At 48.4% G+C, this 15,589-nt stretch overlaps 1 protein-coding gene across 1 annotated transcript in view; it reads left to right on the top strand.

Moving 5' to 3' along the window:
* DPF3 (double PHD fingers 3) overlaps window positions 1-14,058 on the top strand; it is a 201,314-nt gene extending 187,256 nt beyond the window's left edge. Inside the window, exons 8-9 of the mRNA XM_057733524.1 lie at window positions 10,847-10,975; window positions 13,839-14,058. Of these exons, the coding sequence (XP_057589507.1) occupies window positions 10,847-10,975; window positions 13,839-14,041 (332 nt within the window). The 3' untranslated portion in view covers window positions 14,042-14,058. The remainder of the gene's footprint in view (window positions 1-10,846; window positions 10,976-13,838) is intronic.
* The last annotated feature ends 1,531 nt before the right edge of the window (window positions 14,059-15,589 follow it).

Here is a 15,589-nt window from a genome sequence, read left to right as displayed (position 1 = left end):
CACTGAGAGTCTCTGTGCCATCCCGTCTCTGTGCCATTCGGGCCAACAGAGCACATCCAGGACCACAGATGGCTAATCTGAGTCAGGGCCTGTCTATGGCCGTGCGATGCTGGGAAGCTAACTGCCTATGGGGGTCTCACTGGCATCAGGAGGAACTATCAGAGCCTGACCCGGCCCTAGCACATCCTTTGCTAAATCTTAAATACGGGACACCAGTCCTTCCATATAAGCTAAACATGCTTATTTATTCAGCACTTACTGTGCATGTGCCCACTCGTGGGGCCAAGTGTCACTGGGGCTCCAAACATGTGGTCTCGGCTCCAGGACGACTTCTGAGCTAATTGGGGAAATACGATGGCTGCATGAAACCCGGTGGGAGGAAGCTGTAGAGCAGAATCTAGCCGCGTGTGTGTCCCTGTGTTTACCATCCCATTTCCCCAGGATCAGGCATCTACCTGCCACTTGCCTTTCTGTGAGCCTCTTTTATTTCTTTCACATTTTTTGGCCTAATTACTTAGAATGTTCAGGATCGAAGAGGTTCATGTCCTGACCAATGACATTGACAATAACACTTGCTGACATTCCTTGAATGTGTCAGACACTGTGCTAGGCATGCCATGTTTATCTCATTCATTTCTCACAGTAACCTTATAAGGTAGGTGCCGTATCCCTTAGAGGACTCCAGGGCACACAGAGACCGAAGGATGTGCCCTTGGACATGTAGCATGAATGTGAATTCTCCAGTCATGTGTCATTTCTTGGGAAAGCCTACTTATTTAGGCTATTGATTCTTTCTCCCCTGTCTTTTCAGAAAGATTATTTTATAGAGGAAAAGAAAGAAGGAAGGACATTAGGGACGGTCTGCTAGGCGCTAGGCACTTTATACTCATCACCTCATGTAATGTTTGCAAGGCCATGAGGCACATGCTATTTTACACATGGCGCTCTCATTTTACAGATGAGGAAACCGAGGCTCAGAAAGGTTGAGGAACTTGCCCCAGGTCACACAGTTAGCCAGATGAGAAGCTGGCATGTGAATGTGCTTGAGCTGGACACCATTCAATTATGTCAGGACATTGGAGCCCCAAGTGATGGATCCCAATCTCAATCTGGGACATATGTCATGGTCCTACTGATGTCTCTTAACTTTCCCCTATAGGCCCGTTGTGAAGCGCATCATATTGCATAGTGGCTTTTCAAAAGAAATGTGTGTATTAATGGGCAGTATGGAAGTCAGCTTGAAATATATAACACGATACCATAGACTGGGTGGTTTAAACAATAGGAATTTATTTCTCACAGTTCTAGAGGCTGGAAGTCCAAGATAAAAGTGACGGTGGGGTCAGTGTCTGGTGCAGACGCTCTCCTTGGGTTGGAGATGGCCATCTTTTTTGCTGTATCCTCACATGGCCTTTGCTTGGGACATGGTAGAGAGAAGCAAGCTCTCTGGTGTCTCTTCTTATAAGGGCACTAATCCCACCATGAGGGCCTCAGCTCTCAGTACCATCACATTGAGGGTTAGGGCTTTAACATATGCATTTTAGGGGAGAAACAATTCAGTCCACAGCAGGCAAATTTAATCTTTGAAACGAAATTTCGCTGTTTGTGATGTTATATGGAAACCCCCTTTGCAAATTCTGCTTGAGACTTTAATTTGTAAATGAGTTTTGCTCTAGAAAAAAATCACACAGCACTCAGTTCAATAATTTTCCTGCGTCTTTCTCTCTCATTCCATGTCTCAGTCTTTCCAAGCTCTTGTATCTCTTTCTGACCTTGTTCTTAAAAAAAAAAGTAATGCTGTACTTAAAGTGAAAATCCTAGGATTCAACCTTGGCTCTGTTTTCCTTCATCACCCATATTGGCTCCCTCTCTAAAATATATCCCAAAGCAGTCTCTTTCTCCATCTCCATCACCACCAGCTCCTGTTGGGATCGCTGCAACTTCTTTCTTAGTCTCTCTGCCTTTGTTCGTACCTCTTATGGCCTGTTCTCCATGGAGTAGCCAAGGTGGTCTTTTAAGAGTATAAAATAGACTATGTCATGCTATGCTTTCAAGATTTTCATCACACTTGAATACAATCCAAACTCCTCGCCTCGAGGGCCTGCGTATTTGCTTCTCAAACTGCGGTCAGCAGTATCAACATCACCCGGGACTCAGGTCACCAACCTGTCCAGGTTGGCCCAGGACATTCCCAGTTTTAGACTGAAAGTTCTTTGCCCTGGAAATGCCTCAGTGCTGGGCAAACCTGGATGGTTGGCTACCCCGTGGGGAAGCGTGTAAGAAATGTGGACTCTCAGGCCCTACCTGGACCTGTGAATCGTAATCTGAATTTTAATGAGATCCCTAAGTCATTTGTTTGCATAGCACTCAAAGTTGAGAAGCCCTGGCCTCTAGGGCCTGCCGACCACTCCGACTTGACTTCCCTCGGGTATGTGGCTGTATGTGCCCATGGCAGGGTAGTATCAGGTGGGCCAGCTAAGAGCCACACTGCTTGGGTTCAGGGCCAAAGCAGCTTGACCTTAGACAAGCTTCCTTGTGCCTTAAGTATCACCTTTGTAAAATCAGAACACTAACGCATCTATATCATAGGGTTATGTGTTGGTGAAATAAGTGAATTCACATACAGCACAGCACTAAGATGTGTGTGACACAGTGTGATATGACTGTCACGTGTCTCGTTAGAGCCGTGGTCCTCCAGCTTTAGCGCGTTAGAATCACCTGTTCCTTAAAATGCAGACTCCTGGATCCCACCCCAGAATTTCGGATGCAGTAGATCTGGGGTGGGAGCCTAGAATTTTAAGTAGTCTGCATGTGAACTACTGCCTTAGAGAAATGCAGCTTTCAGACGGATGCCTATCAGCGTTGCCCTTTAATTCTTTTTCCTTTTGGATGCAGGTAACCAGGAATCAGGTTGCATTGTTAAATTGGGGTGGGGTGGGGTAGGGGGTGGGGAGAGAACACTTGATTTTCGTTCTTTTCCTAAGGCTCCGTCCTACCTCCGGCAAACGTCTCTGTGGCTCCCAGCACCCACTTCCCGGCTTGCTTTTGGGATGTTTTCCTCACCTGGGCCCTCATCCCTGGGCTGGGCTGCCCATCAGCTCTGCAGTCCCTTGACTCTCTCCCTCCTAATCCTCAGGTCTGATGCTTGAGGCTCATCCTTTTCTTTTCCCTGAGTACTGTTTTTCAGTCTGAAGGACACAGAAAATGCTGGTCCCTTGTGGACTGATAGGGTTACCCCAGTCTCGTGGAGGTGGTGGTGAGGAGGGGTGGACGGGGCCAAGTCTGAGCAGGAGAGGAAGGGACCTTGCTGAATGCTGACATCACAATAATGACATCCTGACAACGGACGCGGACAAGGCTTCTCCTGCTCTACAGCACTGGGATGTCCTGCAGTTCTCTCAGAGGAAAGACACCAGTTCATTTACAGCCCTTTTGACATAGTTCCTCTCAAGTGAAACGTTTTCCCCCTCAACTGACTCATTTGGTGGCAATACCAAGTTGCTACGCCAGGGCATGAACTGACCCATATGACCTGCCACTGGAAAATGGAAGCATCTCCTTGTGCCTTCCTTAATCAGCACTGAGAAAAGTAATCAGCTTTGCTTAGTCTTTTCCTCACTTTTCTGAAGCATCAGTGACAGACCTGGGGTTGTTGGCCTTAAAGGCTGGAGCCCAAAGGATATTACTGATGGGTCATGTGACAGTCTAGTCCCAGAACTGGTGACATGGTGTCCAAAGTCCCTGCAAATGGCAACCCTAACCAAATACACCCATTAAGATGGAGACATCCGTGTGAACAGACACGTGTTTTCTGATTTTACAGCACAGTGTCTGGGAGTAAATATTTACAAGGTGTGTGTCTAACGGTATGAGTTTTGTGTTCCATAGAGACGGGAGAAGAAGGCAGGTACCAGGAAGTGTGGGATGACTGACACACATTTAACATCTTTAGAAAGATTCTACGGCCACCAAAGCACGTAGTCAGACAGGGCCTATATGCTCAACTGGCTGCTTTAGGGCTCCTGGCAAGAGACCAGACATGAGGTTCAAGTGAGGACCTCTGGGGACCCACTGAGTCTGGGAGTTCTTAACTCTTTCCAACCTGGTTTTCCAGGAAATGCCTAAGGGAGAGGATTCCCGTGGGAGGGCAGACCCACTGGCTTTCTGCAGCACTGCTTCATTCTCTCCGGTGGGCTCCCCCCCAGCCCCGCCCTTATGTTGCTTCAGCCCCTCACTCTGTATGTCCCCTGGCATGGCCAGGACTGATGCTGGCCGTGCCTTGGGATGGTCACTCAGTGCTCAGGGGACACTTTACATCCATTGAATTCCTGGGCTTTGACTACTCTTTGCCTGGCAGTTGTTTTTTGTTGTGGGTTTTTTTTTTTTTTTTTTCCCTCTGCCAAAAGCCTCTGTGCAGATTTGCCCATCCTTTCATTAAGTATTTATTGTCAGCTCTGTGTCAATCACTGTGCCAGGTGCTGAGGATTCAGAGATTAAAGGCCCCGCTCCTGCCCTCAGGGAGCTCACGGCTAATCGGGAGAGAGACGCGTACACAAATATGAAACCGGGATGAAAGGCTGAGTTCCTCTGGGTTTGGAAAAGTTCGCTTTTCTGTCTCTTCTTTCACCCTATTATAATCCTCAAATAATAGGCCTAAAAGAGGCCTTAGGACGTCATCTAGCATATTCTCTTGCCTCTAGATGGGCCCGCACTCAAACAAACCCGGGCCAGGGACACCTTCCCAGGTGCAGAGGCCCCTCCAGAGAAGCCTGCTCCCCCCGACCGTGCCTTGAACCGTGGAAGCGCGCCCGTGTCCAGCTTTCCTGTAGCATGTGCTGCCGCTGCAGCTCCTCCTGTCGCCTGTTGTCCTCGGCAGTACGGCGACTCAGGCCCACCCGCAAACCCAAAGACTTAGCAAATCAGCCCTCGGCCTTCTCGTCTCCAGGAGGACGCGTCCTGGGGCCCGGAACCATTCTGCGTTAGCAGCACCCCCTCCTAAATCCCTATCATACACCCGCCCTGTGCCCAGTGCCAGGTAGCAAAATGGTGCGTGAGGCCTGGCGGTCACGTGCTGCGGGGGCCCCGGTGTTCATCTCCCCCGCCGGCCTCCCCAGCTGCCCCGCCTTCCACATTCAGGGAGGAAGGCATCGTCTGTCTTCCCTCTGGAGCCCCAGGGTGGGGCTGGGGTTGCTATTAGGTGGCCGAGAAGAACCAGCCCGAATGGAATCCCAACATTTTTATTCCTTGGATCTATGGGATTTATTTTTTCATCAGTTCTAGGGAAGCAATGAGAAAAGGTGTCAGGCCTTGGGGATAATTTATATGAGTAAACACGTAAGGAGTAGGGTGAGCGAACGCATGAGAATTAAGGCCATTTATCCAGCTTGGAGGCTCTGCGTGCCCTCTGGTCTAGCCTTCCTCACAGTCTTTATGGCGCCACTTTAACCCTCTCCTGGCTCTACTCCGCGTGGGCCCAGCACGGACCTCTTCACAGCCCCAGCCTTCCGCTGCCTCCCCCACCCCTCCCGGGTCCCTCATTAAAGGCCGGGTGGAAGGGAGCAGGCTGCGGTGGCCTCCAGCTGAGGCCCGCTCGCTGACTCTGAAGGGAAGGCACGTTGGCTCACCCCCTCCCTCCCCTCCCACCCCATCTCCGCAGCTTTGTCCTCCGGCCTGGCCCGTCCAGTGTGCCCTGTGTGGCCAGCCTGGGGCCGCCTTCTGCTCTCCCTCTTTTCCTCTCCCCTCCTCGTTACTCCGTCCTCTGAAGATGCGCTCTGCACAGCCAAATGGTACCAGGCTAGGATGCTTTACACTTGAGAGATGAAGTAATAACAGGTGGCAAGACCAGAGGCTGCCGGAGCCCAGGATTCTGGTTGCCATGGCAACATGTCAGACCTGTGGAGGGACGGGAACTGTCAGCTGTGGAGGGTGGTGGGGGAACGAGTGAGGGGGGTGAGGAGAGGCACAGCGCCTCCTGGAGGGCTCTTCTCCCTGCCCCTAGGGTTCCTGAGCGCTGCACACCCCCGCTAGCAGGCCCTCGGAAGACAGCTGCTGGCCTGGGGCTGGGCCGGGTGGCAGGCACGGCACACGGTCCCGCATCTGTGCCCACCAGGACCTGGCAGGCTGTCGGAGCGTCTGCTCAGGATGTGAAGTCACGCTTTTGTGGATGTGCCAGGGAGGAGCCTAAACTTCTGGCTCGCTTCCTCTTTCCCTGGGACACCAGGGACACAGCCCTGGCCTCGGAAGATGCAGGTGAAGGGCTGTTGCTGGTGGCCAGCCTGTGCCCACCGCTCATTCTCCTCTTGAGCGGCAGGCGTGTTGCGGCAGAAATGAGACTGAAAGGGGGAAAGACAGCCCTGTCTCGGTGGTCGTTCTGTGGAAGATCTGGGGCCTTGTTTGCCCTCGGCACGTGGCCTGACTGAGGTCAGAAATCCTGTAGTGTGGTCATGTGCCGTAATACCTTTCCAGAAGGACCGCTCACCCTCTCCTGAGTGTGCCGGTGGGACTCTTTGGGGCTCGGCTTTTCCTTGCTTTTGGTTTGATTTGTTTGAATGTTCCCTCCCACCTTCTGTGGTTATTGTTATTTTGTGTGTGTGTGTGTGCATTTCTTCATGAACTTTGTTCCTGATTTCCTTTCTTTTCTTTTTTGAGCTTTTTAAAGGTACTCCCGTCTCCGCACCCCGCCCAGGTAAACTCTAAACTCCCAAGGCTCACTTTGTTTTCTCAGCAGCTTCCTTCTATCGCTTATATGATCTCAGCCCATGAACATTAATCAACAGAAAACCAAATCCATCATCACAGACGCTGCCATTGAAATACCACTTGGGTCTTTGGCCTCCCCGTCATCTTGTTCTATAAAGCGGGACTCAATTTCCCATAAGCAGAAGCAGAATCTCTATTTAAATCCCACTTGCAAGGTCTGGGTGAGCTTCCTATTTATAGTAAAATCCTTTTTATAATGATCTCACAGACAGTGCCAGGAAATTGCTCACGGATGGGTCAGGCCAAAGGCCAATAAAGCCACGGTGTGAGCTTTACTTAAAAAAAATTCCTTCATGAGCCTCTGGAATCCCCTGGAGAAGTGTTTTCATGGAGTATATGACAATAAACAGGGCCACCGGGATGGATTACTGTGCTAGAGACATTAAATTTAAGTTCAAAGGGAATTTCCGCTTTTATCAGGCCTATCTCAATACTTTTTATCGCTTTGGGCCTCCCAAATAAAGTAATGGGTGAATCACATTGACTCTAAAGAGATTTATGAAATATTTTATATGCAAGGTTGGCTCTGGACTTCCCCGAGGCAGAGAAGTGTGATTGGAGACGGAGCCTCTGGGGACACAGACAACCCTGAGGTGAGCCCTACCTCCGCCACTTCTTAATAGGGGCCTGAAGCCAGCCCCTTAATCTCTTCGGGCTTCAGTTACCTCCTCCGTCAAATGCTCCCTGTGTCACAAACTTGTTGTGAGAATCAGTGAAATAGCATGTGTGAAGCGTCAGTGTAAGATCTGTCACTGATTTGTAGTGTCATATGTCTGCTTCTTCATCTTCTCAAAAAGCAGCTGAAAGAGGGCTGGGTAGATAGGCACAGACTGGTGTCTCCTCCAGGGACCATGAGTCCTAATCTTATACTTCTCTTGTGTGTCTGTGTACAGGATGGTGTCTCACTTCCCGCAGTGGGGATACAGTACAGTGTTATTCTTCCAGCAACCCAGGGCTCGCGGCCACCCTCCCTGCGTACTCTGGGAGCTAGACGTGACCCAGGTCAGATGACCAACCAATCCATTTGGACGTGGACCAGCTCTTCTCTCTGGGGACTAGGGAAATAAACCAGGCAGTGGGTGACATTCAGAGTAACAGACAACTCTGTCACTGTCCCCCTAGGAGGAGCTCCCGAGGCCTCACTGGGCGGCCTACCTACCTCTCTGTGATCAGTTTCTAAGTCGTTCATCTCACACATCACTGTTAACCATTTCCTGTGTGCAGGACACATAGGTTTCCCAACAGTGAGTGGGATGTGGTCCCCAATCTGAAGGAGTAAACCGTTGAATGTGGGGGGATGAGGCAGGTGTACACACTTACAGGCAAGTGAAGGGTCATAGAAGTGATGTCAACATTGTGCTCTCCCCAGGGCCTAGCTTAACTGGTCATTTCTAGCTGGGGAATGGGGAGAGCTCCATGGGAGAACCCGCACCCTGAAACGAATCCCAAATGCATCAAAAGGTAAGAGAATCAGATGTGAAAGTTCTTGGCTAGTCCATTCCATGCCATTTTACCAAGGTGGAAGGAAGCCTGAGCTTACTGTTTTGAGAGGAGTGTAGGAGCTGAAGCGGAAAGGATTTCCCTGGAAAATGAAGTCTAACTGCTCACCGTCACTTTCTACACTGGACCCTCGCTGGACTAAAATGGTACCCCCTCCCCCCACTTGGCATGTCACAACTGTACACACCAGGGCCTGCAGCTGGAAGTTTATCACCTTCTTCATCCCTTTGGCCAGGAACTTGGTATAAACAACAACTAACACAAATATATGGGGGGACCCTGCTCTGCTTTAGTCTCCTCGGAAGCTTCTCTTCATCAGATGAATTGAATTCTCTTCCATTGGTCTTTCTTCATAGGATTGACTTCTCCATCACTGTCTGCTTTCCTCTACTAGATCGTTTCTGAATTTTTTATTTCTTGCCATATTGGAGTCCCTAGTTCAATAGGGTGGTCTACCAATGGTGGCAAAAACTGTAAAGACTTATCTGGGCATTCTTATACTCTATGTTCTACTTCTTCCTCATAAATCACAAGGAACACAGTGTGTTGGAGAAAAACCAGATTCTTCGGTTGCTTAAAGATTTTGTGAAAGGGAAGAAAATCTAACATAAAAGGGAGTCCCTAAGAGAACAGGAAAGAGACAGGTGATGAGACTGGTCCTCTTGAGAGGTTTAGTGTGATGATAGACACGGGATTCTTTGATCACTCTTCATGCAGGAATCTACCCAAGTTGTGATTGGCATCTCTGCGTTTTATATCTAGTTCAAACCAATCCTGAAGCTTAGCTGTGGGTTTACACTCCACGCCTACATTTAATATAACCACTTCTTTTTTCTGTTCATCTTTTGATTGATCTCCATGATGGTCACTTAATGAGGAAACCCTGAGTTTATTTGCTTCATAGACATACTTGGATTTTCTTGAGAGAGTTCTAAAAATGGTTAAGATAGCAATTGAGAGAGAAAGAAGAAAGGGACTTCCTTCTGGATTTGGGCAATGAAAATTTTATAGGCGGAGTAAAATTTTTGCGGACGTCCTGCTTTTTGGAGATTATTCTCAAAACCATTCTGCGTGACACACACCTGGCTTTGAGATGCAGTGACTGATGAAGAAAAACCCCACTCCCCAGGCCACAGTGTGTGGCCCCCTCCCCTGTCTGCCCCAAACAGTCCACACTTTTCTTGCAGAGAATATTCTGTCTCCCTGAAGATGAAAATCAATGACTTAGAAACTGGTTAAACAATCCAAATAGCAACTGATAAATGGATTAACCCTCTATAATGTAATTCTGCAAGCTTTTGTCTTCCGCCTTCCCCAGGTAAGTTTTTCTATTCCTGGAGGCAAAGCAGAGGCATGGAGGAAGCGGAGGCCGGGGGGGAATCATATTAAAGTGGGTGAATCCGTTTATCACTTCCTGTCTGGATGGTATTCGTGCTCACATATCTGCTTCCTTTTACAGATTTGTACCCTACGGGACCCTGATTAATGTTAGCCAGTGAATAATGAAAGATAGCGGCAGACTTTGGGGGACTGGGAGGAGGAAGATACCCCGGTGGTTTAGGCTGATCCCATAAACAGAGAGACTTTTCTTCTTAGTCACAAACAGGGAGTGTTAACATGACAAAGAAATGTCCACAATAGGGACTGAAAAACAAGGAAAATGGAGGCATTTCTCTTCAAGCAAAGAGCCTGTCCAAGGTTTTTTAACCAACCCCTAGAAACTGAGCTTTCAGTGCTTGAGGACATGTGCTGTTTCACAAGGCTTTGTTTTTAAAATCGTGTCCCAAGATATTCCTTTGTCTTTGTGTAAGCCTTTCAGCAAGGGTGGCTTATGAAAGTCTTAAGCCTCAAGATATCCTCACTAACTAACCCATCTCTGGTATGAGGCTGAGCTAAGTGACCAGTTCTGATTCTAGGCACTTGGGGTCTGCTGATTAACTAGTCCTGGGTGCTTTCCATGACCAACGAGTCTGGGATTTAAGGAGATGGGGCTGAACAAGAGTGGACACCTGTGTACCTGCCCACATGTGCACCAGAGTTCCCTAGGAGCATCTTCAGAGTCCTTCCTGGAAATGATCCCCCATCAATGCTTCTTTGTTTTCCTTTTCAGAGACAGAAGGAATATCTCCTAAACAAGAGCATCTTTCCCAAGGGCAAGGCCTAGGTAGTGACCTTTCTCTCTCCCTCTAGTCACACCACCGTTGATGGTTACCATCTGATGTTTGGGTCCCAGGGGCTTGTTGTTCAGGGATGAGAGAAGTTTACTTGACTAGTAGGCCTTCTGGATGCTTCGCTGGGATCCAGGGATGCAATCAGAAGAACAGAGTAATTTGTATAAACACACAGAGCTGACAAATATTGCAAAAATCAAACTCAACTCTGGATGACTTGCAAGACATTAGTACAGTTGAACCGAGGAGAATCATAAAGAAAACTTCGCCCAAGTTAACCCCTGGGTTGTAACAAAACCTCAGATTCTAAACTTCATATTCTTCCTGGAGCAGATTCTGCCACCCTGTGGGAGACGAGGGGCCGATGGAGACTCACCACAGCCTAACATTGGGTTTTTAAAAAAATGTTTCCACAGCCCAGAAAGGACCGGATGGGACAGTCATTCCCAATAACTACTGTGACTTCTGCCTGGGGGGTTCTAACATGAACAAGAAGAGTGGGAGGCCGGAAGAGCTGGTGTCCTGCGCAGACTGTGGACGCTCTGGTGAGTGTGGCCCCTTCTCGCGGCGTGTGCCTGCAGACCAGGAACTCTTCCACTCACACTCCGCTACCATCTTGTGCGGGGCGGGGCCGCGGGGTTGGGGCAGAAGTGACGGTGGTGATGTTTTGAGCGGAGAGGGGTTGTCAGGTTATTTTGATGTTTTTCTTCTTGAGTCTTAAGAACTAAAAGTTATGCCCTGAGATCCAGGGTAAAGGGAAAGAAGAAAGTTTGGGCTTGTGTCTGCCTGGCCTCTCCGGGATATGTGTTGTTGTGGACGACAGTGAGACCGCGTGGAAACACCCGGAGACACAGGCAACGTGCTTCTTTGTATCGGGTGATGTGCACGTCACAAAAAGATGTGTTTGTTCTGTGGAAGTGCCAGGGGCAAACCGGAAGAGTGTGGAAACGTGACTATCGGGAGAGCAGCCACATCTGGAGTTGTGGGAGTCAGAGACCCCTGGGCTCCTGGGTAGCTGCATAGATACCACCGCCATTGGCCACTCATCCCATTTTCTCATATGGAAAACTAAAGAGAGCCTGGTAGATCAAGGAGGCAAAGAGCAGGTGTTCTTAGGACTCCTCTGGAGTTGACTTGGGATGTTTTGAATTTTCATCTCTATTCAAAGACTAAAATTGGTCTTGTTCTTTCCTTCTTAAAATGAGTTCAGGTCTTCAAGTTTTGTTGAAGCTTGTTTTGCTTTTCAATTCCATTATTTTGGGCTGGATCGTGGTTGGTTTTCATATTGTTTTATGTGATAATGAGGCCAAAGTGCAAGGCAAGGAGGAGAGAAGGTTTCAGACTCATCTTTAGTCTCATCAGCTGCTGACTAGTAGGTGAAATACAGTTTGGCTGGGTGGTTGGTTCCAGCAGCCAGGAGTCATGGCTTCTTCCCACCTTTCTATCTAGCATCTGTACTATTCCTAGTCCTGAAAGGAGACCTGAGATGACCACACCCGGCTTTACTATAGCAGCTCAGCTCATCCCTTGCTTTGTCCTCAGACCTTAGCTTTAGCCCTCTTATGTTTGCTTTTGGGTTGTTTAAGCTTTAAGACTGACTTGAGCAGCAAATCAGTAATTGGAAAAGCACCGTGGTTTCCACTGCACACAACCTTCTACATTTAACCCTTAAGGACCCTGACAGTACAGCCCATCTGTGCAATTCTGTCAGTTCCTTAACTTGCCAAACATGATACCTAACGTTAAACTTTTTATTTGACTGACGCCGGCTTAGAAGAGCGGGCCCATGTGATAGTGGACTCTGGGATTTAGATAGTCAAAAAGAAAATGAAACATGAAATTCAGTTCAGCATTTTTAAAAAGCAAGTGATCAGACAAAATCCCTACTGCCAGAAGCAAAGTTTCTTGGTGGCATGATATTCTAAGCAGAATTTTATGGACTGCTGTGGGTTTGGGATGCGTTAGAGAGGGCAGTTTCAGAATTCTCAGTGAAAACTGCTGAATTTTCTCCTCTTCCTTTCCTACAAAAGACGGGGTACTTGATACTGATCCATGGGGGACCAGAAGTGGGCAGTTGGTTTTTTTCTCTCCAAAGCTTCTCTCTTCACAGCCTGTACTCAGCTTATTCTTCCCAGGATCTATCTGCTATGTGACTCAGGGGGCCATTTTATACCAACCTAGGTGTTCTCATTGCATTCGCCAAGGATTAATTTTGGTGGATAATTTAGTCAAGGTCTGACTCTGATGTTCCTGAAATAGTCGACACCTTGGGAATAAACAGGTGGCGTTAGCCCATGGGATATGCTTGTTAAGGCAGGTGGGCGAATACTTCTCTAGGGCCTCCCTGGAGTCCTTCCAAGGAAGAGGGTGGAGCTCGGAAGAGCTGTCTTTTGCTTCCCATCTACCCCACTCCCTGCTTTTCCTGGGAGAAAAAGTGAGAATCCTGAAATTGGCACCCCAAGTGGTGCCTTATGACCTCCTTGGGGGCAGTCCTGGGGCCCATTTAGAATGTGAAGACGTTTCCACCCGTTTTATAGACTTCAGGATGCTGTCTTTTATTTGGCTTTTCCACCCCTATTTCCCACTTTCTCAGTGCTCTGAGTTAGATTTGAGAATCCTGGGCTTTCTGGAGTAACTCAGACCTGGGTGTGTTTAGGGCCTGGTGTGCGTGCGTGCGTGCCTGCGTGCACACACGCCTGTGTGTGTGTGTATACGCACGTGCGTGGGTGCAGATCACAGAAATGTCCTCCAGTGGTTAAAGAAAACGAGAGACTCTTTTATTGCCTACCACTTATCAGACTTTCCAACTTCTTTTCGCTTTCAGTGCAAATGAACTACATGATGTAAGGGCAGAATTGAAAGGGTGTGAAAAGAATGGGATTAGAAACGGGTAAAAATAAAAATAAAATGGATGGAGGCTTAACCATCTTGACCGGGTTATCTGACAGTAATACCTTTGTAAAGCTGACTGTCAAAGTGAAGGACAAACATTGTGCAAAGAACTGCCAACTGAAACCACCAAAGAAATACCAACCAGGCTTAAAAACCACCAAGGAAACACATTGTTTGGGGCGGGTTGAGTGAGCATGCATGAGAATGTGTGCCTTCGGAAGAGAAGAAAGAAAGAAAGATCGTGGTTGAATCTTGTGCTGTCAGAGCTGTGGACAAATATATTACGGTAGAGATGATGCCTTTTCGGGGAGGGGAGAATCCTTTCCCCTGGAAGTGTTGGCTTTGTCCCGTTACCCCACACCCCTGTCGCCAGGTGACGCACCCAGTTACTCCCTTTTGGTGTGAAATGGTTTATGATCTTGCTATTAAGAATAACACTGTAATGATGTAATAAGAATATTAATAATGCTGTCTGTTGCTTAACCCATGTGCTGATATATTCATCATACATGTCAGCTCATTTGGGAGGAGAAGGCAGGAAGGAGAAGGAGGCAGCGGCTGCAGCACGCACCACGGAGGACTTATTCGGTTCCACGTCGGAAAGTGACACCTCAACTTTCCACGGCTTTGATGAGGACGATTTGGAAGAGCCTCGCTCCTGCCGAGGACGCCGCAGTGGCCGGGGTTCGCCCACAGCAGATAAAAAGGGCAGTTGCTAAACGCACGGAACGGACTCTCTGGGCAATTAGCCATCACCCTGTGACTTTGGTCATTGCTCTGGTTCTGATATATATATATATTTTTTAATGAAAGACAATTTAGGTTTTCCCTTCATCCTTGCTTTTTCCTCTCACCTTCCACGTGTCCCTCCCCTCCACTTCCCTCTATTTAGGGTACGTACAACAGAAGTACAAACTACTGAAACGAAACAGAACAAAAGAGCAGAATAACAGTCCTTCAGAGAGATGGCATCGTGATGTACTATTTATTTTCCATAGAAACGGGAAGTTAGGCAGATTCTCTCTTTTTTTGAGGGGGGAGGGGGAGGGGATCTTTTTGACATGAGCAGAGTTGATTTCCTCAGTTTTCCTATTTATTGGCAAAACAAAGAGAGAAGGAACATTGGATTTGGAAACAAAGAACCGATAACATTTAAAAATGATTATTTCTATATTCTACTTATTATGAGAAGCAGACCGGTTTTTTTTTTTTTGTTTTGTTTTGTTTTTTGTTTTTTTGAGACAGAGAGAGAAGGGACATCAAAGAAACTGAAGTAACATCCTGTTAGGAGAGAGCCTCTGTGGGGGAGGATTGATTGAAGGCGACCCAGTCAGGAGGAGCTCCTCGAGGGGAGAGGATGGCACTTTGTACCGCACGGCGCCGGTGGCTCCCCGCGGCAGACCCCCTCCCCGCTGCGCCTCCCTGACCTTTCCATCGTCCCCTCTGCTTGCGAGAACCTGTCAGCAGTTGCTGAGCAGCCGGCAGCCCGTGTGTGGCCTCTGTCCAGCACCTGGGCCCTGCCCAGCGGCGCCTGCGGGGTCCTCTTCCTCCGTCCGCAGAGCTGCTGTTTTGTTGTGGCTGGTTTTTTCCCTCACTTTCCTCCTGGTGAAGAGCAGTTTCCAAACGCAGGAATGGAGTACACGCCGAAAGTCATGGACTCAGCAGTGACCAAACCACCCGAGGCCACCCTCACGGAAGAAGGAACGTTACCTCACAGTAGATTTTCCTCTCCCCTCGCCCCTGTTTAAAAAGTATAAATATCCATTGGATGATCAAGTCTCCCATATTTCTTCTATTTTTTATAGTGCCCTCCAGGCACTTTGTTTTATGTTTCCAATAGCACTTCCTGAAATAAACCAAAGCAACACTTGCTCAAGGCCCCTGGGGTGATGAAGACCGTCCACCTTGTTGGCCGTCCAGTCCCACGGATGGACAGCTGTGCGGCCCTGGTCAAAAGGTATGTCCTGGCTGACCTGTCTTACGATGAGGGAAGACCATCATAATTGTTTTGTTTTCTTTAAGTTTTTTCCTTCTTTCTTTTTTCCTTTCCCCCCTCCTAACGTGTCTTTTGTTTTTCTGGGTTCACACCCCCTTATTTGTGTGGGAGTGGCCACTGGAGCATCTTCTCCCCAGCCATCTGCTGTGTGTGTGCATGCATACCTGTGTGGGCCCGGGCCTAGGTGTGCGATCTGAGGCTTGCTTGGACTCTGGGGGGCTCTGTGTGGAGAATGGTGGGCTTCTGGCTTCAACTGCAAGAGAAAATGGCT

This window comes from Hippopotamus amphibius, chromosome 4 (assembly GCF_030028045.1).
Source record: "Hippopotamus amphibius kiboko isolate mHipAmp2 chromosome 4, mHipAmp2.hap2, whole genome shotgun sequence".
Lineage (NCBI taxonomy): Eukaryota > Metazoa > Chordata > Mammalia > Artiodactyla > Hippopotamidae > Hippopotamus > Hippopotamus amphibius.
The sequence above is the reverse complement of the archived record's forward strand: the minus strand, read 5'-3'. Positions and strand labels throughout refer to the sequence as shown.